Raw genomic sequence first — 24424 nt, forward strand, 5'->3', positions numbered from 1 at the left:
TGATCCGAACAAATCACTGTCTTTATCCTGCAAGCAACCATTTGGAAAAACAAATGGATCAGTTTTTGTTTTTTCTTCTGTTGCTTCTGTTACATCAAAACAGCAGTTTATTATTTTACATACAGGGGGATATGATGATGTGTATCTAGACGGTTCACTGTGTTCTTACCTCGCTGCCTCCAGTTACTGATAAAGGGAGAGCTGGGAGTGAGAGGGTCAGATCTGAGTAGTCAAAGGAGCCAAGTGAGGAATTCTGGGAGGTGAATGTCCCGTTGCTCCTGTTGACAGCCTCCTCCATCAAGCTTGGTGACTGATGTTGGCAGAGTGAAATATGCACAGTATGCATGAAGAAAATGTATGTAAATGCATCTCATGAAACAGAAACACTTTATGATAGCACTTTGCTTTGATGTTTTTCTGCTTGACTTAGGTTTTGTTTTGCTTGCCTTGTTCCTCACTTGTAAGTCACTTTAGATAAAAGCGTCTGCCAAATGACTAAATGTAAATGCAAATGTAAATACACATGCATTCTGTACCAGTAATGTTAATATGAAAAATGATAATGAATTATGTGAATCCTACCAACATTTTGGGCATAAAAACCAAAAAGATGTGGTTTGCACAGCTGCAGTAGGCGACAGCGCTACTGTGGGGCTTTGTTATCTTGTCCAAGGACACCTCGATGTGTGGCCAGGAGGAACCAGTATTTAAACCAGGGGTTTATAGATGAATGCTCCATTTGTAGACCAAATATTGGATCAAGTACCTGTGTGTCATTTGACTTGTTAGTTCCCCTTGGGATGGTCAAACACTGCCCTCATGTGGTCACATACTGCTTTTTTCCTTTAACTGGCGAGCCACTAGGTTCAATTTACACTATTGCTTTATATCAACACAGACCTTGCACAGAATAATAATGTTTGGTTTTGTTCATTATATATATATATATATATATAAATATATATATATATATGTAATATTCTTTATATTTAGTGCAGTAGAAAGGAAGGTTAATATTGTAAAAAATGTTACTTGTATATTTATAGTATGTATATACACCTTAATATACACTATGTACAAGTTATTAAGTTAGTCAGTTACTACAACATTGAGTGTTGTGATTGACATATACACTGCCCATCAAAAAAAAGAAAAAAAAAAGAAAAATCCACCTGGATTTAACTAAGTAAATAAAGTAAGAGCCTCCTATTGGACAATTACTGCATGGATGATTATTTTTTAGTTGTCTTAGTTTCTGTTGTGACATTGCAGAAACATATCAAAACAATGCCAAAGCGAAAATGTGCTGTTATCAAAGCTAAAGCTGTCCAAAAAATTTTAGAGTGTGACCTTAGACAGGCAGCGTATGTGCACATATTTAATCTTAAAATAGCTTCATATGCAAGATATTGATGTATGAATGACAAGAGGGCCTCTTCAGAGCATATTTATTTACAACATAGTGTTATATTCAGAACATAAAACCATATCCACTCACCATATCATTAAAAGCAAAATATAACCCACTAAAAAAACTAAAATGAATTAGTTTAACTAATTTGTAATGTATTGCTAAAATTTAAATCAGCACACTTTTATCTGTCTTCAGTTATATTACATCAGCATTTTCCCAAATATCCTTTGTAAAGTTAGTAAGCATGCAAAGAAAATGTATAATATCAAAAACATGTTGAAAACAAAATAAAAAAAAAATGTACACAGGAAAAAATACCTTAAAGATGCATAAAAGAAAGATGTGCTGTGGACTATAAGCAAAATATAGTTTCACACAGCTTTTTAGTTTAAAAAGGAAATCTGTGGCAAATGTCAACTGAAATGAGTTAATTTCATATAATTCATACATTCATGTAATGCGGTGTATTAAATATGGCAATTCTCCCAATTTGAATTTAATTTGCAGTCGAAGATAATACAAAAACATAATCAGTGGACTGGAGAAATAAAGTTGCACATTAATCCAAATTTAAATGAAATAATGTACATCCAAATGTGTGATGTGATTTTGGGGAGTATTCCTCTTAAAAATCTGGATATAACAATATACAGTAAATATCGCTATTAGCATTCAAATAATAAATACATGAAAAAAGGTCATGAATGAAGAGTGTTCCTAGAAAGACATCCCAAGATGATGTTGACTCAGCCTCAGCTTTCTTCAAATGTGATGCACAATGGAAGAAATGGTATATCTATAAATAAAACAAACATAACTATGAATTAAAACAAATCATGCAATGAGAACTTAAATAGAAATAGCAAGAATTGGAAATTAAATCAAAATAAACGTTGATGAATTGAAATCAAAATGTTATAATTTTAGAATGTTACAAACCATACCTGTACAACCATGTGAGGATGACATGGACTCAAAAATCCATCCAAGTTGAGGGGACTGTATGTGTTAGCCAGCTGAGTATCTGTGCTCTGATTTTGGTTTCTGAAGGACTGAGGCAGCTGTCAGAAACAAGAGGTAAAAAAAAAAAAAACCGTCAGCCATAATGTGAAATATAAATAGGAATAGTTGACTAGTGAACAGGGTGGTGTGTAGTATAGGGGAAATTTACACAAATCAGAGGCATAATGGCTGTGAGATGTGATAAAGTTTAACTGAAGAAAACACAACACAACAAAACAATCACATAGACAACAAATTAATTTCAACTTACAAGAACTAAAATAACTTGGCAGGTCTGTGTGGGAGATCAGGATCAAGTCTGACATCATCCTGGGATTTATCAGGAACACTTGGGAGTGTGTAAAACAATGGCGTAATGAAAGGATGCAAAAGTCCACTGAATATAAATGAATACAAAGTAAAGACAGATGTGGAACTGGTTTCAGAACAGTCTACATAATTTTAATTCTGGCACTTCTTATCAGTGTAACTTTTTGGTAGTGTTTCAGTTTTTAGTGTCTTATAAATGTATTTTACTGGGTATGTTATTTGGGCACCCAGACAATATTAAACCTAAAATCAATAACAAATAATATGTCCATACTCCATACATTCATAAATTTGATGTTATTGTGTATTTTAAACTTTAGAACTATTTTGATATAAGATATCTAATTAGTACTGTCAAAAGATAAAAGTAGACACATTGTGAATTTCAAAGAAAACTGAATACTGGAAAAATATTTAGGTTTGACACACATTATGTATATATTAGTTTCAGGAAGAACAAGTATACAACATTTTAACATTTGTAAAATCAAAAGTATAAAGTCACTATAAAACAGCAGAAATGTCATGCTTTGCTTTGAAAAATATAAACTACCTGGAAATCAGAACTCAAGGAAATTGATATTTAATATTTCTAGCCATGTTTGGTTATGTGATCTCGTATGAGCTTATATATTAAAATATTTAATAGCCTGGGGAATTTTTGATGTTACTACGGCAGAATAAGGCAGAATAAATAAAAAATTCTTTCTTACTATAACTATTTTATTTTTTCCTTTGAGAAATGCAACTGTAAAGTACATTAGTATTGTTGGTTTTTAGAAGTTAGAAAGACAACTAGCTAATCAGAATCTGCGGCTGTAGCTAGTTGCAGAGGATGTGTATGAGGAAGATGAGAAGTTCATGCTAAAGCCAGAACCAGCATCAAAACTGCCTCTCCTGGAGCCTGATCGGGATCCAGTCCTTGATCCTGTCCGGGAGCCATAGGCTGAGCCAGAGCCACTAACATTGTAGGGACTGTAGAGGCCTTTGCTGGACTGTGAGGAGGCTTCCAGTAGTCTCAATCCAGATCCTTCCTCGACCATGCTTCTGTCCATGGCATCTTTAAAGGAAATCTTCAGTTTGGTTTTTGGACATGTCAGATATTTGGAATAAGCACCAACATCTCTCAGTTTCTGGGCAGTGCGGGCATCGATTGTGCCCTTCCTGATGGATTCATCTAGAGATACTCTGCCCTTGACATCAGGCTCAATAAGTCCACCAGTCAGATACTGGACCTCAAGGAAACGCTGACCAGCCTCATAATACAACCAGCCCTTCTTTAGAGCCTGGGAGGCAGACATCTTCACTTTAGTTCTGGGGTCTTCAAATCCATTGAATGCTTTTTGAGCCAGATTGAGGCGTTCAACCATGGCTTTATCCACAAGGCCTTTTTCCGCAGCACTAGTGACTGAAAATCTTTCTCCAGTTGCTGGGTCAATTATACCTCCTGAGCATGCTTGGGCCTCTAGCAATCTTTGGCCTGTGATGTTGTCTACCAGGTTTCTGTGAATTGCTTCAGTGACAGACACCTTCTCCAATGTGTCTGTGTCCAATATTCCAGCTACTGGGACAGTCTCCTCCACTGGGTCATTCCATATGACTGCAGGGGCTTTGATGGAAGGTATAGGGCTCATAGGAGTGGAGTAAGTGGAACCACTGGTGGAACCAAAGGAGGAGGAGCGTGATCGGAAGCCTCCCATGTTCCCAGAAAGCATGTCAGCAAATTCTGTGATGGACAGGTTTCCAGCTCGGTATGTGTCAAGGGAATTCTGGTCAATGAGGCCACGTGTAAGAGCATCATCAACATCATACTGTCTTCCTGACCTCCTGTCAATGATAATGGATTTGACAGTACCATCAGAGGACGTCATGGTGATCTCTTCCCATTCACATTCCTGCTCTGCAAGCTCCATGTAGGTTTGATGGTCAATGAGTCCCTTCCTGTAGGCCTCATACACAGTCATTTCTTTGCCTGTCTCTGGGTCTACAATGACAACTCTGCGTTTACGAACTGAGGATTTGGAGGAGGTCTTCCTTTCTCGTTTCTTTTCTTTCAGTAGCAGGAGCACCAGGCCAGTGTCAGGATCAGTTATGCACCTCTCCATGAGCTGGAGGTAGGTCAGATTTTCTTCAGTGTTGGGATCAAAGAAGCCTTTAGTGTCATCAGATGGATCTGACAGGATCTCATTCATTTCCTCATCAAAGAAGCCACGTTTATAGGCCACCTCAACTGGCAGACGGTGACTTTCCTCTGGATCAATGATTCCACCAGTTGCAATCTGAGCTTCCAGGAGACGGATGCCATGATCTTTCAGAATGAGCCCCTTTTTCATGGCCTGGAACAGGGAAATTGTCTTGCCTGTATAAGGATCTCTATATCCTGTCACTGCACGTTCAGCAGAGAGAAGCTTGTCTTTGAATTCTGGGCCTACAGTCCCCATACTTACTGCTTCGTTGACAGTTAGTTTGAGGTTTTTAATTGGATCAGTGATGTAACCTGTGGCTGCCTGTGCCTCAAGGAGTTCAAATGCAGTGCCTGGCCGTATTATGTTCTTTTTCATAGCCTGGTAAATTGATAGACGTTCCTTTGTAGACTCTAAATATACACCAGCAATACAGCTTGTGCCCTGAAGATACCTTGATAGCCTCTTGGTTACCTCCTCCAATGAAATTAGACCTTCATTCAGTTCAGTGACAGTCTGCTGATCAATGATTTCTGAGATGAGTAGCTCCTCTATTGTGATTTGTTTCCTCAGACCCTTGACAGTCAGCCTCTTGTCTCCCAGGGGGAGCAGACGCAATCCACCATCCAACTTACATCTCTTGAGGAGCTGTGCATATGACAGTTTCTCATTAGAGACAGGGTCAATGAATCCTTGTACATCATTCAGTCTCTCATTGGTTTCCTTGTTGATGTAACCTCTTTGAATGGCAATATCTGCTGGCAGGTGGAACTGGAATTCAGGATCAATAATACCACCAGTGGAAGTTTGAGCCTCCAACATCTTCAGAGCATACTGCTCTGGAACAAGGTCCTTTTTCATGGCCTGGAAAAGAGATATTACTTTCCCACTGTATGGATCTTTGTATCCTGTCACTGCTCTTTCAGCCGACAGTAGTTTATCATGGATCTCAGGACCAACGACACCCTTACAAACAGCTTCATCAACAGTGAGTGTCTCATTCTTTATTGGATCAACAATGAATCCTGTAGCAGCTTGTGCTTCTAGGAGGCTGAGAGCCATTTCTGGTTGAACAAAACCTCTCTTCATTGCTTGGTATACACTCATTTTGGAGCCCGAGTCAGTTGTGAAGCCTGCAACACACCCTGTGCCATAGAGATACTGTTTCACACTGGTCATCTCCATTATATCACGGATATCCCTCTTTCCCTGTTTAAGAAGGTTGTACGTCTCAAAATCAATAATGCGTGCACTGTAGAGCTCCTCGATAGTTATCCTTCTCCTTATGGTTTTATATGACAGTGGATCACTTTTGATGATCTCTCTCTGCTCCATGATCTCAATAATAATGATGATCATCCGCTCTTTAGTGATTTTACCAGAGCGATATTCATCAATGAGCTTCTGCCTCTCTGTTTCAGGAAGGAAATTTGAATTTATGACATCCCAGAGGTTCATTGGTTTTTCAGCAAGTCCCTCAATTGGAATGTCAATTTGAGTGTTAGACAGTTCGCTCTGTGTTTGTTCCTCGGTGTAAAGGTATGTCTTTTCTACAACAGTCGGAGACTGAGGTTTGGATAGGGGGAGGATGTAAAACCCTGTTTCTGGATCTCTTTGGCACTTGTCTTTAAGTTGCTTGTAAGTTACATTTTCATCTGTTTCTGGGTCTGAGAAAGCCTTGTTATCATCAGAAGGTACAGAGAGGGTCTTTGCAATATCTTTGCTGAAAATGTTCTTCTGATATGCAGCATCAGTTGGAACACGGTGGCTGTTTACAGGGTCAATGATTCCTCCACTAACCATCTGTGCCTCCAACAGTGGCATGGCATGCTCATTCAGAATGAGATCTTTTTGCATTGCTTCAAAAAGGGAAATTTTGTTGCCTGTGAATGGATCTTTATAGCCAGTGACAGGTTTTTCTGCAGAGAGGAGTTTTTCATGTAGTTCTGGACCAACAAGACCTGCCTTCACTGCCTCATCTACTGACAGGCACTGGTTCTTCACTGGATCTACAATGAAACCAGTGGCAGCCTGGGCCTCAAGAAGTGAAATACCTGTGTTGGGTCTGAGGAGCTTTTTCTTCATTGCCTGGTAAATGCTTATTTTCTCTTTTGTTGGCTGCAGGTAGATGCCAGCAATGCTCTCAGATCCCTGGAGGTATTTATTGACATTGGGATTCTCACTTACTTGTTTTGGTGTTGTTTTGCCTTGTTGAAGGAGATCAAAGGTTGGTTTGTCAATGATTTTGGAATCATACAATGAACTTGCTGGGACGGGGGCCCTGAGTCCCTTGAAGCTGGACTGTTCTTGTTTCTTGGCTTCCTTCTCATGTACAACTGTGATAACAATCTTTATTATCTTTTCAATTGTAATCTTTCCTGACCTAAACTGTCTGAGCAGGTCAAGCCTTTGTTCCTCAGTGAGATATTCAGAATTTATTATTTCCCAGATCGTCATTTTCCTGCCCTTAAATGGTCCAGAGTCAATCTCCACTGTGGCCTGAGTCATAGCTTCTTTTGTCTGGGCTTCAGTGTATGTTGGCTCATCCTTTGCACTAATTGCATCATCAGAAAGAGGAAGGAGACGGACACCAGTTTTCTTGTCAGTGACACATCTATTCAAGAGCTGTGAGTATGTGACCTTCTCTTTTGTGTTGGGGTCAAAGAAACATTTCGTTTCATCAGTTGGGCTGCTCAGAATTTGTTTAAATTCGTCGTCAAAATAATTTCTCTTGCAGGCCAAATCATGAGGAATACGATGGCTCTTTACTGGATCAATTATTCCACCAGTGGTCATTTGGGCATCAAGCAGTCGGATTCCTTGTTCTTTAGGTATGAGATCTTTTTTCATTGCCTGGAACAGAGATACAGTCTTACCAGTATAAGGATCTTTGTAACCTGTAACAGCTCTCTCTGCAGACAGGAGCTTTTCATGCAGTTCGGGACCAACAACACCTGCTTTTACTGCTTCATCAACAGTATAATTCTGATTATGAACAGGGTCAACGACATAGCCTGTTCCTGCTTGGGCTTCAAGCATATTTAAGGCAGGCCCTGGCCTCATCATGTCTTTCTTCATAGCATCATAGAAGGACATTGTTTCCTTGGATGAGTCAATAACTACGCCTGCAATGCAGTTTGTACCCTTCAGTGATTTGTGAACAGGCTCCATTTCAGACACCTCTCTGACTGTCTTATTGCCCTTCTGCAATGCATTGTACAGATCTTTATCAATGATTTTGGATTCCAAGAGATCAGTGGCGGGGACAGGTGCTCTCAGACCATCAAAGGTAATCTCATTCTTCTTCTCTTTCTCCTCTGCCACAGTAATCACAATCTTAATGATTTTTTCAATTGTGATTTTGCCTGTCTTGTATTGACGGAGGAGGTCCTTCTTCTGGTCTTCAGTGAAATACTCAGAATTGATTATTTCCCAAATGGTGACTGTCTTTCCCTTAAACCTTCCAAATGGCACAGAAACAGTTGTTTTGTTGAAAACATCCTTGGTCTCTTCCTCTGTGTAAATTCTTGAGCACTGAGCAGCTTTATCTGTGATTGGCAGGAGCAGCAGGCCTGTGTCAGGGTCAGTGGTGCATCTCGCCATCAACTCAGAATATGTCAAAGGTTCCTGTGTGCTGGGATCGAAGTATCCTTTTATGTCATCTGAAGGATTCTCCATTATCTTATTCATTTCTGCATCATACTGTTGCTGCTTGTAGGCTATTTCATTGGTTACACGATGACTATTAATAGGGTCAATGATGCCGCCTGTTGCAAGCTGAGCCTCAAGCACCCTGATGGCATGATCATGCTCCATGAGACCCTTCTTCATAGCCTCAAAGACAGAGATCTTTCCACCAGTGTAAGGATCCTTGTATCCAACAACAGCCCTCTCAGCTGAAAGCATTTTGTTGTGCAGTTCAGGGCCAATCAAACCTTCCTTCACAGCCTCATTAACAGAAAGTTTCTGGTTCTTAATGGGGTCTAAAATGTAACCTGTTGCTGCTTGGGCTTCAAGAAGGATCATGGCTGTGCCTGGAGTAATCTTCTTCTCTTTTGATGCTTGATATATGGACATCTTTTGATTAGATGGTGTCAAAACACCAGCAATGCCATTTTTTCCTTTAAGAACTCTTTTTAGATTTTCAGTTTCACCAAGCTCTTGCACAGTGGTTTTACCATTTTTCAGCAAGTCAAACTCCTTCTTGGGTAAAATACCGATGTCATGAAGTCTTGTTGCAGGTACCTTATCACGGATGCCATCAAAAGCCAATGGATCTGGTTTCTTTCCCACACTATCTACTACATCGCCAGCATTTTGGCCATTAAGAAATGTCTCAACCACTGTTACATGCTTTTCTGTGATGGTTAGGTTTTTCTGTGCTTCCTCAAGCTGCTGCAGTTTCTCACGCAGTTTCTGGTTCTCTTCTGCAAGAACTCTTTCCTGCTCTAGTCTCTTCTTTTCTAACTCCTGCATTTCTTTTTGCTTATTAAGCATATCTTTCTCAGCTGCTTTCTGCTTATTTACGGCTGCATCCATAGTAGCTTGAAGGTTCTTCTTCTCCTGCTCCATCTGCAGTCTCAGGTGTTCCTGTTCATCTTTAAGAGCCTTGGCCTTTTTGACTTCCTCTTCAAACTGGTTCTCCAGCCTCCGTTTCTCATCTTCAATTAGCTTCTCCTTCTTTAACAGCATCTCTTTTTCTGTCAGGAATGTCTGCTGAAGCACTGTCAACTCGCGCTCAATCTGTTTCTGCTGTGCATCAGCCATCTGATAGGGAGAAAAAACGAAAAGCATAAGTTGCAATAGCTTGGTGGTATGCACACACATCAAATTCTTTACATGTTTAGGTGGTACGTTTTTATATTGTGTATTTCATTTGTTATTAACAAAATTTGTACAGTGCACTTTGCTTTTGCACATGGAGATAAATTGAAGGAGGGTTTATTTATTGGTGATGGAATTATTTGGTTTTTTATTTGATCGTGAGTCTTTTTCAAGCATTTGTTTTTATTTTTAAGATGTTATTACATTGCCATTTATTTATTTATTACCCTGCAATTACTTTTATTACTGTACATTATTAAGTTCAGAGCAACTATGAGGATGGCATTCCTCAACTAAGCAGCTAACAAAAATGTGTGGCATAAATACAATTCTGGTACTGTTCAGTGGGTTATGAAGCAATGGGTCTGACAAAGTTTAGGGGTGCACTGATCCAATATTCAGTGTTATTGCAAGGGGAGCACAAATATAATTCGATCTGATACATCACAGATGCTTTGTTTTAAAGTCATAACTGCAGTTATAAAAACAGCAGCAGACTGCAAGCTAACTAAGCATTTGGCTTACCCTCAACACTCCTGTTGTATGTGAGGACGATTCGTTTCTTTCTCTTGTAAAAATGAACTATTCTCGTCTTGTTCATGATGTGCCAGTCTTTGAAAAAAAATTGCTCTAATATTGTATCAACGGTCAGATAACACCAGTAACAAAGTGTCCGAACGTGTCGCAGTTTTACTTTGACCATGCAAGTGGGCAACAGAGGATTTGGGATTTTTGTTGTTTTTCTCAAATAGGTTATTGTTCATTATCCATTCATGCTAATTGTGCCACTGTGGTAGACAGGTTTTTGATGGCATATTTGACACTCAACTTTTGTTTAAAGTGTTTCTACATTAACTGCAATGAGTGAGAGGGGTTTTATGCCTCCAAGGTGATATAGCCTATGTATGCTTTTCAGATGGCTAGGTAAGCCCATTGCATTCTCTCGCCAAATTTGTTTCTATCACATTAGTTGTTTAAGAAAGGGAAAAGGATGGTATTGGATTGGTATTGGCAGATACTTAAGGTTGCAGTATCAGGATTTTTAAGAATTATTTTATAAACTGACTGAAATCTCATTAAACAATTATTGGGTAAAAAATAAATCAGGGTTCGCCATTTTTTGTGTTAAATTATTGGTAGCTCTCTGGTAGATACAGATTTATTTTATTATTATTATTCTTTTTTTAAACAAGGTACAGAATTTAGATACACAACATACAGCACAATGCATAGTTTGTGCTATTTGTTGCACACTAATATACCAGTGGCAAGAAAAAGTATGTCAACCTTTTGAAATTTCATGGTTTTCTGCATTCATTTGTCATAAAATATGATCTGATCTTCATCTAAGAGCAAGCGTATTAATAATAAATACAGTTAATTGATAAATACAATGTGCCTAGGGTAATAACACAAAAAATGTTGAGTTTGCTCTGCACAAGAAGAATATGCGATGTGAGCCATGCTTCACCAAAAGGAGCTTTTCAAAAAATTCTTTCGGATAATGTGAGAATGTCTGTACATCAGCTGAATAATTCGCATGATGTAACAGGACAATGACCCTAAACTCACAACAGAATGGCTTCAGAAAACAAAATCCACCTTTTAGAGTGGCCAAGTCAGAGCCACAAGAGGGTTCATATGCTGTTTTCTCTAGCACCATGAGGTTTTTATGGTTGTTCTCAATAAAGACATGAAAGATCAGAATTGTTTTGTGTTATTATTTTAGGCACATTATATTTTTTAATACTCTTGCTCTTAGATAAAGATCAGATCACATTTTAAGAGTAATTAATGCAGAAAACCATGAAATTCCAAAAGGTTCACATACTTTTTCTTGCCACTGATAACATGGTGATGTAAATTTTATTTACAATGAATAGGCAGCGCAAGTGGAAACTGGACTGTAGGAAATTTAATTTTTTCAATTCTGTGTTTTTTATGTTTTTTATTCTGCAAATATGCCAACCATGACAAAGGCAGTGGAACATTCTCTTAAAGCACATCAAGCATTGCCATCATTTTTTCTGGAGCATGTGTTCTGGTAAATCTGTGGCTGTGTGCACTAGAATGTCTGATGCAAGATGCAACTCGGTTTGGAAACTGAAAGAAACATGAAGCAAGTCTTAAAATGGAGAAACATTCCAGGAAATAAGGGGGCATTCAGAACGTGATCTGCATGAGCACAGTGCACTGTCAATTAAAATCATATTTAAAATAAAAAAATATGGATTCATGAGTTTAATAAAAGAGGGATAGAGGAAATACGAGAAAAGGTGTGTTAGTTTTCAGATAGTTAACAATGACATAAGCTGCTCTGTTATGCCATTTTTGACACAATACCTCTTTAGACTTATATTGAAGTTCTTCAGCCTCCTTTTTCAGTCTAGTCTTCTCGTTCTCAAGGTCTGCGATTGCTTTACGTAAATCATCAGCTTCCTTACTGGTATTTAGTCTCTCGACTTCCAGTTTTTTCACCTCAGTCATTTTTTCTTTGGTGGCAATTTCCGTCTCATGCAGACGGGCGGCAACTGCATCCGCCTGTTTCTTGAATTTTTTGGCCTCTTCTTCAGCTTTGGCTTGAGATTCACTGAGCTGAGAAACCTGAAGTTTGAGTTTTTCGGCTTCAGCTATGATCTCTAATTGCCTTTTCCTCTCTGCCTCAAGTGACTTCTGGTATTCCTCTGTTTCCTCCTCCAGACGTTGTTGCATTAGTTGCTTATCCTCCAGCAGCTTTTGTGCCTGCTCCTGAGCCAAATCCTTCTGCCTTTGAAGCATTTCTGCCTCAGCCCTGAACCTAGATGCCTCTTGTATGGCTTGCATTTTCTCTTTAAGCATTTTCTCTGCAAGAGCTCGTTGCTGATTGAGGTCTTCTTCTGCAATTTGTCTCAAGCGTGCAGCTTCTTGGGCTTCTATACTGAGTCTAGCAGCATCTTCTGCAAGTTTTTTCATATTTTCAGCCTCCTCTGCGAGGAATTTTTGAGTGTTATCTTTGTCTTTCTTGATGAGGCGCTGGTTTTCCTCTTCAATTCTAATTTTCAGTTTGAGTAGTTCCTCCATCTGAATCTTGACTTTAAATAATTCTTCTTCCACCTGGCCCTTTTGTTTCACAGCGTCATCGACCTCATCCTTCAACCGCTGCAGCTCTTCATCCAAGACGGATTTCTGTTTGTCAGTTTCGTCAAGCTTAAGTTTTACCTTTGTGAGCTCTTGTTCCACTTGGAACTTCTGTTTTAGTGTTTGCTCTGCAAGTTTTTTGTGCTTAGCCATTTCTTCATCCGCTTGTTGCTTCTGCTTGAGTGCTGCAGCTTCTGCTTGTGCTAGTTTAGCAGCTTCAAACTCAGCCTCCTTCCTTAGCCTCTCAGCATCGTCCTGAGCTTTAGCTTGGTTTGCAGCTTCTTGCTCAGCAGCCACTCTTTGTCGTTCTGCTTCCTCTGCTTGTTGGCGAAGGAGAGCTGCCTCTCTTTCTGCCTTCTCCTTAGCAGCCTCAGCCTCTCTGGCAAGTGCCTTGGCTTTCTCATATTCTTCCTTAAGCTTGTTCTGCATGATGCTATCTTCCTTCTGTTGAGCAAGGACACTTTGGACGTGCTGCTCAGCAACATTGCATTTTAGGGCTGCTTGTTGAGCTGCAACAATCTGTTTTTCTGCTTCTTTTTCGGCCTCATTTTTCTGATTTCGGACTTCATCTGCTTTCTTTTTCAGACGCTCAAGCTCTTCTTGGGCCGCCTTGCGTTGCCTGGCGGCCTCTTCCTCTGCAGCAGCGATCTTCTTAACTTTGTCCTCTGCTTCCTTTCTCCTCATCTCCTCCTCAAGGACAAGCTTCCTTAGTTTCTCGGCCTCCTCCTCTGCTCTGAGCTTGCTTTGTTGAGTTTCCTCTGCGATATTTTTCAGTTTGTTCAGCTCTAGCTCTAGATCGAGTTTTCCAGATGAAGCCTTTTCAAAGTTGAGCTTAAGAATTCTGATTTCCTCTTCAACAACTCTCCTCTGTTTGAGTGTGTCATCCACTATTGCCTTTTGTCTTTCCATTTCAGCCTCAGATGATTTTTTGAGTAAAACTATCTTTTCTTCAATGTCTAGCTTGTGCTGGTTGGCCTGATCTTCAAGGAGTTTCCTCTGGTATGCCTCATCCTCAGCTTGTCGGCGGAGCCTTTCATTCTCTGCCTCCTTCTCCTTAAGGGCAATTTCTGCCTCTGTCTTCAAACGAGTGGCATCACTGATTGCAGTCAGCTTCTCTTTGAGAATCCTCTCAGCCTCTGACCTCTGGCGAGCTGCCTCTTCTTCAGCAAGTTGCCTCTGATGCTTAGCTTCTTCTGCAATGGCTCTAAGCTTTCCTGCTTCCTCAGCCAGATCCCTCAACTTGGCGGCTTCAGCTTCAAGAAGTTGTTTGCTCTTCTCTGTGTTGGACATGGTCTCCTTTTCTGCCTTAGACTTCAGCTGAATAAGTATATCCATTTCACTTCTCACTTTGGCCAGTTCGTCCTCCAGCTGTTTCCTTTCCTGTTGAGCTGCAATGACTTCATTCTTTAGGCGATAAAGTTCATCTTCAAGGAGGGATCTCTGCTGTTCTGCATTGTCAAAATCAGCCCTAAGTCGAATGAGCTCCTGTTCTGCAGTGAGTTTCTGCTGAGCTGTACTCTCAGCTAACTTCCTCTGCCTCTCAAGCTCATTTTCGGCCATATCTTTCTGCTTTAGGGCTGACTCTTCTGCTTTGGCTCTCTTTTTAGCCTCACGCTCAGCGTCCTCCTTTTGTTTCTCAGCTTCTTCTTGAGCAAGACTCTTTTTGTGAGCTTCTTCTTCAGCCTGAAGTCTGAGACGAAGGGCTTCATTAGCTTTTTGCCTCCACTTCTCAAGCTCCTTTTCTGACTCTCCCCTGGCATTTTCGGCATCCTCTTGTTGCTTCTTTAGACGTTCTGCTTCTTGTTGCAGCTGAAGGACAGCGCCATGCTCTTGTTTAAGTGATTCCTCCAACTTTGACACATTTTCCGCAAAGGACATGTGTTTTCTCCGGAGCTCAGCAGCAGCACTCATCTGGGCTGCCTCATGAGCAAGTTTGATTTGTCTCTCCTTTTCAATCTCTGCATGCTTTACTTGCCTTTCAGCTTCCTCCGCTTGCATTCGGAGAATTTCAAGATCTTCCAGAGCTTTTAGCTTTTCACTAGCAGCTTTCCTCTCTGCCTCAGATTTGCGTTTGAGTTCCTCTTCTGCAATGCGCTTCTTCTGGGTCTCTTCATTGACTTGTTTGCGGAGTTTCTCAGCTTCCTCTTGGGCCGCCTTTCTGAGTCTTTCGGCTTCATCTGCTCTATCACGAAGTTGCTGGAGCTCAGCTTCTGCAGTAAATTTTTGCTTTACTGTTGTCTCAAGTTGGATTCTAATGAGGTGGATTTCCTCCTCAATCTTGACTCTGCTTTTAAGAGCTTCCTCCACCTGTTGACTTTTGTCCTTGATCTGCTGTTCTGAGAGGTTTTTAAGCTCATGCAGTTCCAGCTGGATATTTGTCTTTTGCTTTTCTGCGTCAACAGCAGCGATTTCTCTCTTGCTTACTTCTTCCTGCATTCTGAGCTTCAGCTCTTGAGCCTCTTTCTCAGCCTTGGCAATGGCCTTTGCGTGAACTTCAGCTAACTGCTTCTGTTTGTCTAACTCAGCCTGCATCTCGGCCATTTTTTTCTGCTCTTCCGCTTTGAGTTTCTCTGCAGCTTTCTGCATTAGTGGAAGCAAATGGTAAAGAAAGGATTATAATCAAGCATGACAGGTTAAAGGTAACACTTTACATTAACCAGCTCAAAACAGTGTGGCCTAAAATTGTAATTACTATGGTAATCACAGCTTATTCACACTGGAATTAGAGCAACTTAATGTACAGTATTACCAAGGCAATGTTAATGTTAAAATCAGCTTAAAGATCAATCATTAGATGCAAATTAGATTAACATTCATGAAAGTAATGTTAAAGTCACGATGCAATGAACACAATTCATGACAAGACAATTCAGGAAAAAAATGGATGATGTATGAATTAATGTATGGAAACAAAACATCACTTCACAACACAGCAAGGAAATCATATGGCATGCAACCATAGCTGTAGCACAAATTGTTTTCCTACTTAATTATGATTCCAATTTTATGTCAAAGTTTACAATTATACCTTTATGTTAGTTAAATTGTTTAAAATATTTTGAATTTAATTTCAGCATTTATTGCTACATGGCAGAAAGATTTGAATTTTCTACTATGAGCAGTATTATAATTATCTCCACACATATTATTTTCTATTTAATAATGTGATTAAGTTGCTTGAATTCAGTAAGGAGTTCTGCGTATTAGGCCTCTCATGTCTACTCCATGCTAAAAATACATGTTATGTATCTGTACTAATTTCTATGCTGACTGTGCACAAAGTGTGGGATTGTTTAGACTAAATGCTTTTAGTATTATTCACACCATTCACTTAGACTGTTATTTATCTCATCCCATGCACAAGGGGTTCTTTAAATTACTGTTTGCACTGTTTGTAACAAAATGGAAAGGAAAGGAAAGTCAAAACTAACAGGTTCAGATGTCATTGTAAGTAAGGAAACCAGCACTGAAGTGCAATAAGAAAACATATATAGACAGTATATTTAAGTAGGGAGAAAGTAGTAGTTACTAGGAGAAAATACTGTATGTTACAATAATTCTATAAAAGGCTGCAGTAAAGGCAAGAAAATAAATATGCAACGAAAGGCCATGAAAATGCAGAGAGATGACAAAATGATTATAGAGCAAAGTAGGTACCTGAAATTTACCTCTGAATTGCTCAAACATGTTAAGCACTCATCATGTCAAAGCACTGGCAAGCAGTTAAGAAAAGTAAAGAAACACAACATTAGAGTTATAAAATAATCTTGTGTTAATGTAGTAAACAGAGGCTGGAGGTATAATAAAAAAAGGGGAAACCAGGCTGAGTCTTAACTTTGATTTTAACCTCAGAAAATAAAGTGGCAGGAAGAACAAGAGGGAAAAAGAAAATCAACAGAAGTAAAAGAACTCCCCTGTTATGGCACAAAACACAAACTTAATGGAAATGGAGTATCTAATACATGGATGAACATACACTGTGCTTTATTCATTCTTTCTAGTTTTACACATTTAGAGTTCTATATAAGTCTCAGTGAGGCTTCCAAGAAAATAATCAACTTTGATACTGTATTTGCTTCAGTGTAAACACACTCAAACCTAATGTCTTGGTGTGCTCACTACTGACACCATGGAATATGTTCCAGCTACAGCATGCCAATGTTTCATGCATTCCCATTGCAAAGGAACTATTTGTCACCCGTACATTAATGTAACATGTGTGTGACATAGAGCAAAGTGCGTGCGTGCATGCATTTTGGTGATCAGCAGGTAAATTTGTTTGGTGATTGGTTGATTGGTTAGGGTAATGTTAGGATTTAGTTTGTTTGGGACCCATGGACAGTTGTCACGCACCTCCTCGTCCTCCAAGCGGCGCTGTGTGTCGGTGATGAACTTGATGTACTGACTAGTCAGAGTCATCAGTTCACTGTACCTGGTTCTCAGTGTTACATACTATTACAGGGAGAAAGAAACAACAAAGTCAGTTTTTATACATGTAATATAACGTTCACAGTGGTACTCGTTAATCATACTGCATTTTCTAGAAATTGTATTGGTTGTATAGGGTTGTGGAAAACATGCCTCCTGAATGATGTTGTCAGAAGCAGAATCCAGTTTGGTTTTCTTCAAGGGGGAAACAAGGGGCTCGACCTGAGCTTTGTAGGCAACCAGCTGGAGTTCGTAGTCCTATTGGAGTAAATACAGATGATTTTATTTTAACAGCTAATCTCCAAATTTCAATATTTGCATGACTAATGCAAACGAATATAGTTTAACGCTCACCTTGATGGTATCAATGTATGCTTTAGCATATTTTTGACATTCCTCAACTTTGTCTTTGTTCTTCTCAATCTCCTCCAGCAGTTTCTGTTTTGGAAAAGGTTCAAACTTAAAGTTAAACTCGCCAGTTTAATGAGAATGCAATTAAAAGAATGTGAATAACGTCAAGTGATACACAGCATACCTTCTCCTGGGCAAGCTGCTCTTTCAGAGTTTTGCTGTCAGTGATGGGCACAGCCTGGATGGTTTCCTGCCTTTGCTTGGCGTCTGCAATCCAGCGAATCAGCCAATCGTAACTTTCGCGGTAGTAGCCCAGTTGGCGGCCCAGCTGCTCTAGTTCCCTCTGGCGAAGGTCGATTTGGGTGAACACAGCCTTCCAGCGGTCCTGGAGACTTGACAGGTGCTGGCGGTATTGGTCGAGCTCAGCATCGCGCTCACTGTGCACACGAGACATCTTGTCACTAACAGTAGAGGCTTTCTTCAGCTCCTCTTCCAGGGAATCAAACACTGGCTGTTCACCCTCAGCTTCAGCTCGCATTTTCTGTAGGTTTTAAAGAAAACAAAAAGCGGATTAGCAGTGAGCCAGCATGGTCAACATGATCAGAAACAGATGCAGATTAATGTCTAGCAAAATAATCATGTTACCCTTAGATTTGTTCTGTAAGTCTCTACTTCCTTGACATCATTGGGCACAGTGTGAACGCCGCGCAGGGAGTCCTCATACTGCTTGAGAACTCCCTCAGCACCCTGCGTGTTACGGATGACCATTTCCACAGTCTTCAGCCTGGGGCAAGAAACAATAAGTCCATAAAAGAGGGCACTGGGGAATTAGATAGTGGTGTACTATCTTTGAAGAGCAAGTAAATGTGGACTCACTTTTCGAGATAAACGGAAGAGAGCATGTGGGCATGATCCATCTTCTGGACGGTGAGGTCAAGCTCTGATCGCAGCACAGGAGCAGAGGCAGATGGCTGAGGGGAATTCAAGATGTCTTGTGTCTTTACAGAAACCTTATCAAGGTCCTTCTTGAGGCCATCAAGCTCCACGTGCACTTTCTGTAAAACGGGGAAAGAAAAGAGTTAAAAATAAAGAGTCGATACGATTTTGCAAAACAAAAGAACTGACAACAATCCCTAAGAAGTGCGATGACTTTTACATGATTTATACTATGCTGCAATAAACCTTAAATATTTAAGTGAACCTGTGATGGGATGTTTTTGTGTAAGGAGTGGCCAGAGGCACTCTGCAGAATCTTAACAAATCTCAGTTCAGCTGTAGTAGGAATGTAGCCGGTTGGGCTGAAATCTCTGCACCTCTCACTCAGCAGCAGCTTCAAACCTACACTGACTGCAGCTCTATCTCAATTTCTTTAATCTTTACTTCCTCACCACTTCTCCACCCTACTACACGTATTCTAGCACAGTATCATTGCAGCCAGTTTTAAAACCTTCTTTCAAATATGATGCAAACATATACTCTGACCTGTCAACTCCAAACTAGTGGCGCACAACATTAAATACTGCACAGAAGCCTGTGTCTCTGATGTGTTGTTAGTTTTATAGTAATTAGGTTAATATATAAAAATCTATTTGACATGGATGTGATTTTTCTTCAGCACACATAAAATGAATACAGTACCGACTGCTCTGTTGTCTTTTGAATACAGTCTTTCAGGGGCTCCTTTTCCATAGGTTTGCGTATGCGAGCCACAGTCCGATTCTCACAGTCTTCTATGCGCAGGCGCAAGTCCTTGACCTCAGAGATGTAGTTCTTACACAGAGTCTCATCCTGTTGACCTGTGTAGAAGAAAGAGCATTAGTTTAGTGGAATAATAAAATGAAAACAAGTGTATTTGGCCTAAAAGACGAACGTTTTGTTGACATGACACATCATATGCTGTCATGTACTGTATGCAAACCGATATTGATGTGATAGGAAATGTTCACTCAGTTTTGTTTTTGTTTTTTCCAACTCTCAATCAACTGCTCTACTCCAGTGCATTTTAGCACAGTCGTACTGTTCATGCAGTCCTTCATGTGTTGTCTCAAACACATGCGAATACATATCCACTGCAGTATACTCAATGCATTCAATGTACAGCAAGTATTTTATATCATTGTAATCACACTAAGGCAATATTGCTGCATGACAAAATGCACAATGTACTTGAGTTTATTTTGGAGCAGAACTGCAAAAAAGAAACAAAAGCTACTTGGAACCCAAAACAACATGCAGTCACACAGGACTCCAAATTAAACACTAGTGGTTAAACACTATATTTTACATCCAAAGCTTAAACGTATGATGAGCAGTAGCCGTAGCTTTGACTTTCTTTACATCACTCACCTCTGCGCCTAACAACCATTACTCCTGAAAGGTGAATTGACAGCACAAAGTTGCCATATAGTACACTTGTATGTTCCTTTAACATATCTGTAAATGATCCTACCCTAACTGTTTTAGGAGGAACTTAATTCACCTTTCTCCATGGAGCGAAGCAGGTTGTCAAAATGCTGGGTTGACTTGGTGTAGTCCTCCTCGATCTGCATGCGGTCATCAGGGCCGAAGAGCTTCGAGTCCTGGCTGTCACGCATGAAATCCTGGTAGTGGAGCTCCAGGTTCCTCAATATCAGCCTGTATTCCTCTGGTTTCATGGTTTTTAACTGCACAGGATGAGGATGCAGGACATAATGAGTGGAATTCACACTTTCAGGAGACTGATGCTTTAATCTAATCTAATCTGATTTAATCAGATTTTTTTTTTTGGTTTGGTTTGGAGATGTCACTACCCACCATGGTGATGTTCCAGGAGCGTATCTGTGTGAAGTCTCTCATCAGGTACTGCCATGAAAGCAAACTCTTCATGTCTGTGTGCAGGATCTGCCACATGGTTATCATTTGTTGATGGCTTCCTTCCAGACTGGTGCAGGACAGGAATAAAAACAGCATTTAAACAGCTGCAAGACTTAAAACCAAGCAGGCTCGTAGCTGCCACAGAGGTGACAACTTTTATGTTGCCGTACTATCTTCTCACCTGGACACGCTGTCTACGGCCTCCTTGTTGACTGGAGGTACTATGAAGCAGACAGAAGGCACCACCGCCTCATTTCCTGAGCGGTTCAGGACCTTCCACTTGAAAGGCTGGGAGTTGTTGAGGAGGGCACACTCATCTCCTTTATGGACAGTAATCTGAAACAGAATCCAGGATTAAGAGTTAAAGATGTTAAATAAGACAAACTCAGGATAACGACGATGACCTCTTTGACCAGCAGGTGTTCTTACCTCCTGCTGCTTAAAGTCACAGACCGCCTGTATGGGCAGTTTGCCTTTAATGGGGGTGGTGGGGTTACGTGGTTTCAGCTGGATGATGGACTTAGCTCTCTTGTTCAGGCCGGCCACCAGGGTCTTAAATTCATTTAGCTGTTCTTTCTCTTCCTGTTGAAAACAAAACCAAACTGGATTAGGTTAATATAATTCTCAAATCATGAGCAGTAGGAAAACTTCATCATCATCTTAATGCACTTGTAAATATGTTTAAGGCAATCAGTCATCACTCACAACAGCATCCTGCAGCAGGTCCTCCAGGCGCGTGGCCGTCGTGGAGTGATCGCAGCTGAATTTCTTTTTCATGTTCTCTTGCATTTTTTTCAGTTTGTCCTGAGCTTCATTCACATCAGCAAAGAACTGCAAGAAAAAAACATCACATGTGAAGCAGAGAAAGTGAAAACCTAGTTTTATGATGGATGTTTACAGATGGATCCTTATTTTGTCACTGTTCCATACCTGGTAGTAGGCTGTGTTTTCTTTGAGATGAGCTTCAATACAGCAGCACAGCTGGAGGATCCAGCTCCACTGAGTCTGCAGAGCTGCTGTGAAGGCCTGGAATGGACAAATAAGACATGGCATTGGATTAAATGAGGATTCACTCAGTAGCTTTTACACTGTATATAGATTTGTGTGTGTGTGTGTGTGTGTGTGTGTGTGTGTGTGTGTGTGTGTGTGTGTGTGTGTGTGTGTGTGTGTGTGTGTGTGTGTGTGTGTGTGGTGTATCTACTAGTAAGTAGTACGTTGTAATTACCTCAACTGTCTTCTTGCCAGGATGTCCATCCTTGACAAGTCTGTCTCCCAAGGCCTGGATGTCATTGACCTTCTTTTCTCTCAGTTCCAGCTCTCGCATGAGACCCTGAAGAATGCACATGGAAAAGTTAGTTACCATCTTTGGAGAAAAAAAATTAATTCATTTCAATAAAGATTTCAATAAAGACATACGGAGTAGTTGTCCTTCTTAGCAGTCATGTTGGTGTTTCTATCACTCCAGTCAAAGTTGACCTCCTCCTCCTCTTTGTCATTTAACCACATCAGTTCCTTAGTGGCAGCGCTAACAAAGGCATTGAGAGAATCCAAGTTCCTTAAGCGGGACTTGGAAGAGTTCTGGAAAAAAAAATATCAACAGCTGATTAAAAAGTCTGTACTTAGATACTAACAAGTGTGAATCTATTAAAGTACAGATCAGTATTTGGAACATGGAAATATTCACCAGTAGTTTGGCGTACTGAAGGTCCAGTCTTCCCAGGTATTCTCTGTACTTCCCTCTACTGACTTGAGATAGTTGGCCCTGATAATGCAAAATATGCAACAAAAGTTATTTTTGAATCAAAAACACAATGTCAGGACAGTTCAGTAATCTTTTTGGGTGGTGGACTTCTACCTCGTCAGCCTTGGCCCGTTCAATCTTGGATCGGAAGTCCTCCACAGTCTGGTGCAGGCCTCTGTGGCTGCCCAGCTGGGACTCCACAGAGGGTTGATCAGATCCCCACTCAGCTTCATCAATGCGACGCTGGTTCTCCTCTACCCACTCCAGGAGATCTTGGACGTAGCGCAGGGTGACGTCATCAAACTCAGGACGGACCTTCATGCTGGATTGCGATTGAGTGGGACTTAAATGGCTAGCCAGGACAGGAGTCGCAGCGGACTTCAGACGAAGGTTGTAATCGCTGCGCAGGTTCACCAGGCGCTCATGGATTCGGAAGACCCTGTGGAGACGAAAAATGTTTTTCAGTGCTTGGCTGACATGCTTGAACTGCTGTTGAATAAGGTGCATTGTTTTAAAAGACGACTTGAATGTAAAACATATGGCCCCCACCTGCGATACATCTCTTCAGCCCGAGGGTGGCGCCCATCCTTGAGTATTTGTACATCATTGAAGAGCAGACGAATTGTGTTGTCTGCCTTGTTCAGCTCTCTGTCCACCTCTGCCGTGTGCTGAGGAGGTTTCCCTGCGTTAAGCAGACGAATGTCCTGGAGGGAAGAAACAAGTCAATCTTCTTTTCAAATGACACAAGTGTACACTGCTACATCCACAAACTGTCAAATATTAGTTTAGCATATGAAAAGATTTGAGGACAATCAGGATCCTTGAACTATGGAATTAACGAGTCTCACTGCCTAACAAACATGATGTTTGTCCATTATTCTGTGTCTACATAGTCCTCATCCAGGACTCACCGTCTGCAGCAGGGACTCCAGGTGGCTGAGTTGCTCATCACACGATCCTGACTCCATCTGGACTTTTCCAACTATTCTCTGGAGTCTCTCAAGTCTAGAGAACATCAAATAAAATACAATTGTAATAAACCTGGATAGCTTCTAAGGTTGTAGCAGAAGATTAGATTAGAATATACAATCCTTTTTTTTTCAATATATATATTGTTGAGAACACACTAGTTAACATCCCCATCCTTTACTGGTCTAAAAACCTACTACACAGCTGCATAACATTTAGACTAGCATGATGTAGTAACTCACGGCCACCTGCGTAGCAGCAAGTACTCCAGTTTATGTGGGTCAGTCACAAACGCCATTTCTAAATCGAACATGGATTAAAGTTCTACACGAGAGACTGTTCTTCTCACACTCCCACTGTGTCTTAGGGAAATACTCTGCCACTAAGCAGCTCACAGTGAGACAAAAATGTCTCCGTTTTCTGACAAAGACATCCAGTCTGCTGGTTCACTCATTCCAGAAGTCGGAGCCATAAACAACTCTATCAGACCGGACGGGTCTTGTGACAGGAACCCATTCCATTTCTGCAGTGTGTCGCCACAGTCTTCTCATTATTCCTCGCTCTTCTGTACAGCTCTGTCTTTGCTTCTGCTGCATCTATTGTTTCAGTAAATTTAGTACAACTGAAACTTTACATTATTCCAAACACCTTATTATTGCTCACCTTTCAAACTCTATCCTTAAAAGCCGCTCTCTCTCGAGGATAGCAACATGGAGTCGACCCCATTCCTTCTCCACATCAATGGGATGGTAACCTGGAGGGACTTTCACCTGACCGGCATGCACAGCACTCTGTGAGCAAGTAGAGGTGCAACGTGTCAGTCATTAATCACAACAGGAAACCAATGAATGTGGTATAACATGAAATGATACATGAGTGAGCTTGCCTCAAATGTCTGGTAGATTTGCTTAGACCGGGTTTTGTCAGACTCTTTCACTGGCAGCTCCGTCTCCTTAAACTTTAAGAACTGGCGCCAAAGAAGCTACAGAAAAGGTACACGGAAGAAACATTTGCAATTAATATCTCGTTTTTTTATTTATTTGAAGTTGTAATCCTTCTAACTTGTACAATCCTAAATGTGTATGTGCACATTAAAGAACCACACTGTGCTGCAGCTGTAATGCTCTGCATAAAGTGAGGTGCCACCTGGTTCTCCTGAGGATTAAGTCCAACATGCTCTGCCTTTTGACTTCAGCACCAGCACTTCAGTAT

The 24424-nt window shown here is 40.6% G+C and overlaps 1 protein-coding gene across 8 annotated transcripts in view; it reads right to left on the reverse strand.

Annotated features, from left to right (window-relative positions):
• Positions 1 to 1431: 1431 nt before the first annotated feature.
• The window catches only part of plecb (plectin b), an 88030-nt gene continuing 65037 nt past the window's right edge, over positions 1432 to 24424 (reverse strand). For 7 of the 8 annotated variants that reach the window (XM_026371331.1, XM_026371326.1, XM_026371325.1 and 4 more), the window contains 25 exons: positions 24099 to 24194; positions 23876 to 24003; positions 23155 to 23248; positions 22793 to 22947; positions 22358 to 22682; positions 22187 to 22264; positions 21919 to 22080; positions 21728 to 21832; positions 21433 to 21528; positions 21208 to 21333; positions 20932 to 21084; positions 20684 to 20838; positions 20443 to 20569; positions 20129 to 20312; positions 19288 to 19445; positions 18526 to 18704; positions 18295 to 18433; positions 17834 to 18190; positions 17653 to 17736; positions 17452 to 17556; positions 17224 to 17322; positions 12097 to 15450; positions 2688 to 9696; positions 2359 to 2475; positions 1432 to 2210 (listed from right to left, as the gene is read on the reverse strand). In XM_026371331.1, coding sequence (XP_026227116.1) covers positions 3550 to 9696; positions 12097 to 15450; positions 17224 to 17322; positions 17452 to 17556; positions 17653 to 17736; positions 17834 to 18190; positions 18295 to 18433; positions 18526 to 18704; positions 19288 to 19445; positions 20129 to 20312; positions 20443 to 20569; positions 20684 to 20838; positions 20932 to 21084; positions 21208 to 21333; positions 21433 to 21528; positions 21728 to 21832; positions 21919 to 22080; positions 22187 to 22264; positions 22358 to 22682; positions 22793 to 22947; positions 23155 to 23248; positions 23876 to 24003; positions 24099 to 24194 — 12606 coding nt within the window. In that variant the 3' untranslated portion in view covers positions 1432 to 2210; positions 2359 to 2475; positions 2688 to 3549. The remainder of the gene's footprint in view (positions 2211 to 2358; positions 2476 to 2687; positions 9697 to 12096; positions 15451 to 17223; positions 17323 to 17451; positions 17557 to 17652; positions 17737 to 17833; positions 18191 to 18294; positions 18434 to 18525; positions 18705 to 19287; positions 19446 to 20128; positions 20313 to 20442; positions 20570 to 20683; positions 20839 to 20931; positions 21085 to 21207; positions 21334 to 21432; positions 21529 to 21727; positions 21833 to 21918; positions 22081 to 22186; positions 22265 to 22357; positions 22683 to 22792; positions 22948 to 23154; positions 23249 to 23875; positions 24004 to 24098; positions 24195 to 24424) is intronic. The other variant, XM_026371327.1, reaches the window with a different exon arrangement.

This window comes from Anabas testudineus, chromosome 16 (genome assembly GCF_900324465.2).
Source record: "Anabas testudineus chromosome 16, fAnaTes1.2, whole genome shotgun sequence".
NCBI classification, from domain to species: domain Eukaryota; kingdom Metazoa; phylum Chordata; class Actinopteri; order Anabantiformes; family Anabantidae; genus Anabas; species Anabas testudineus.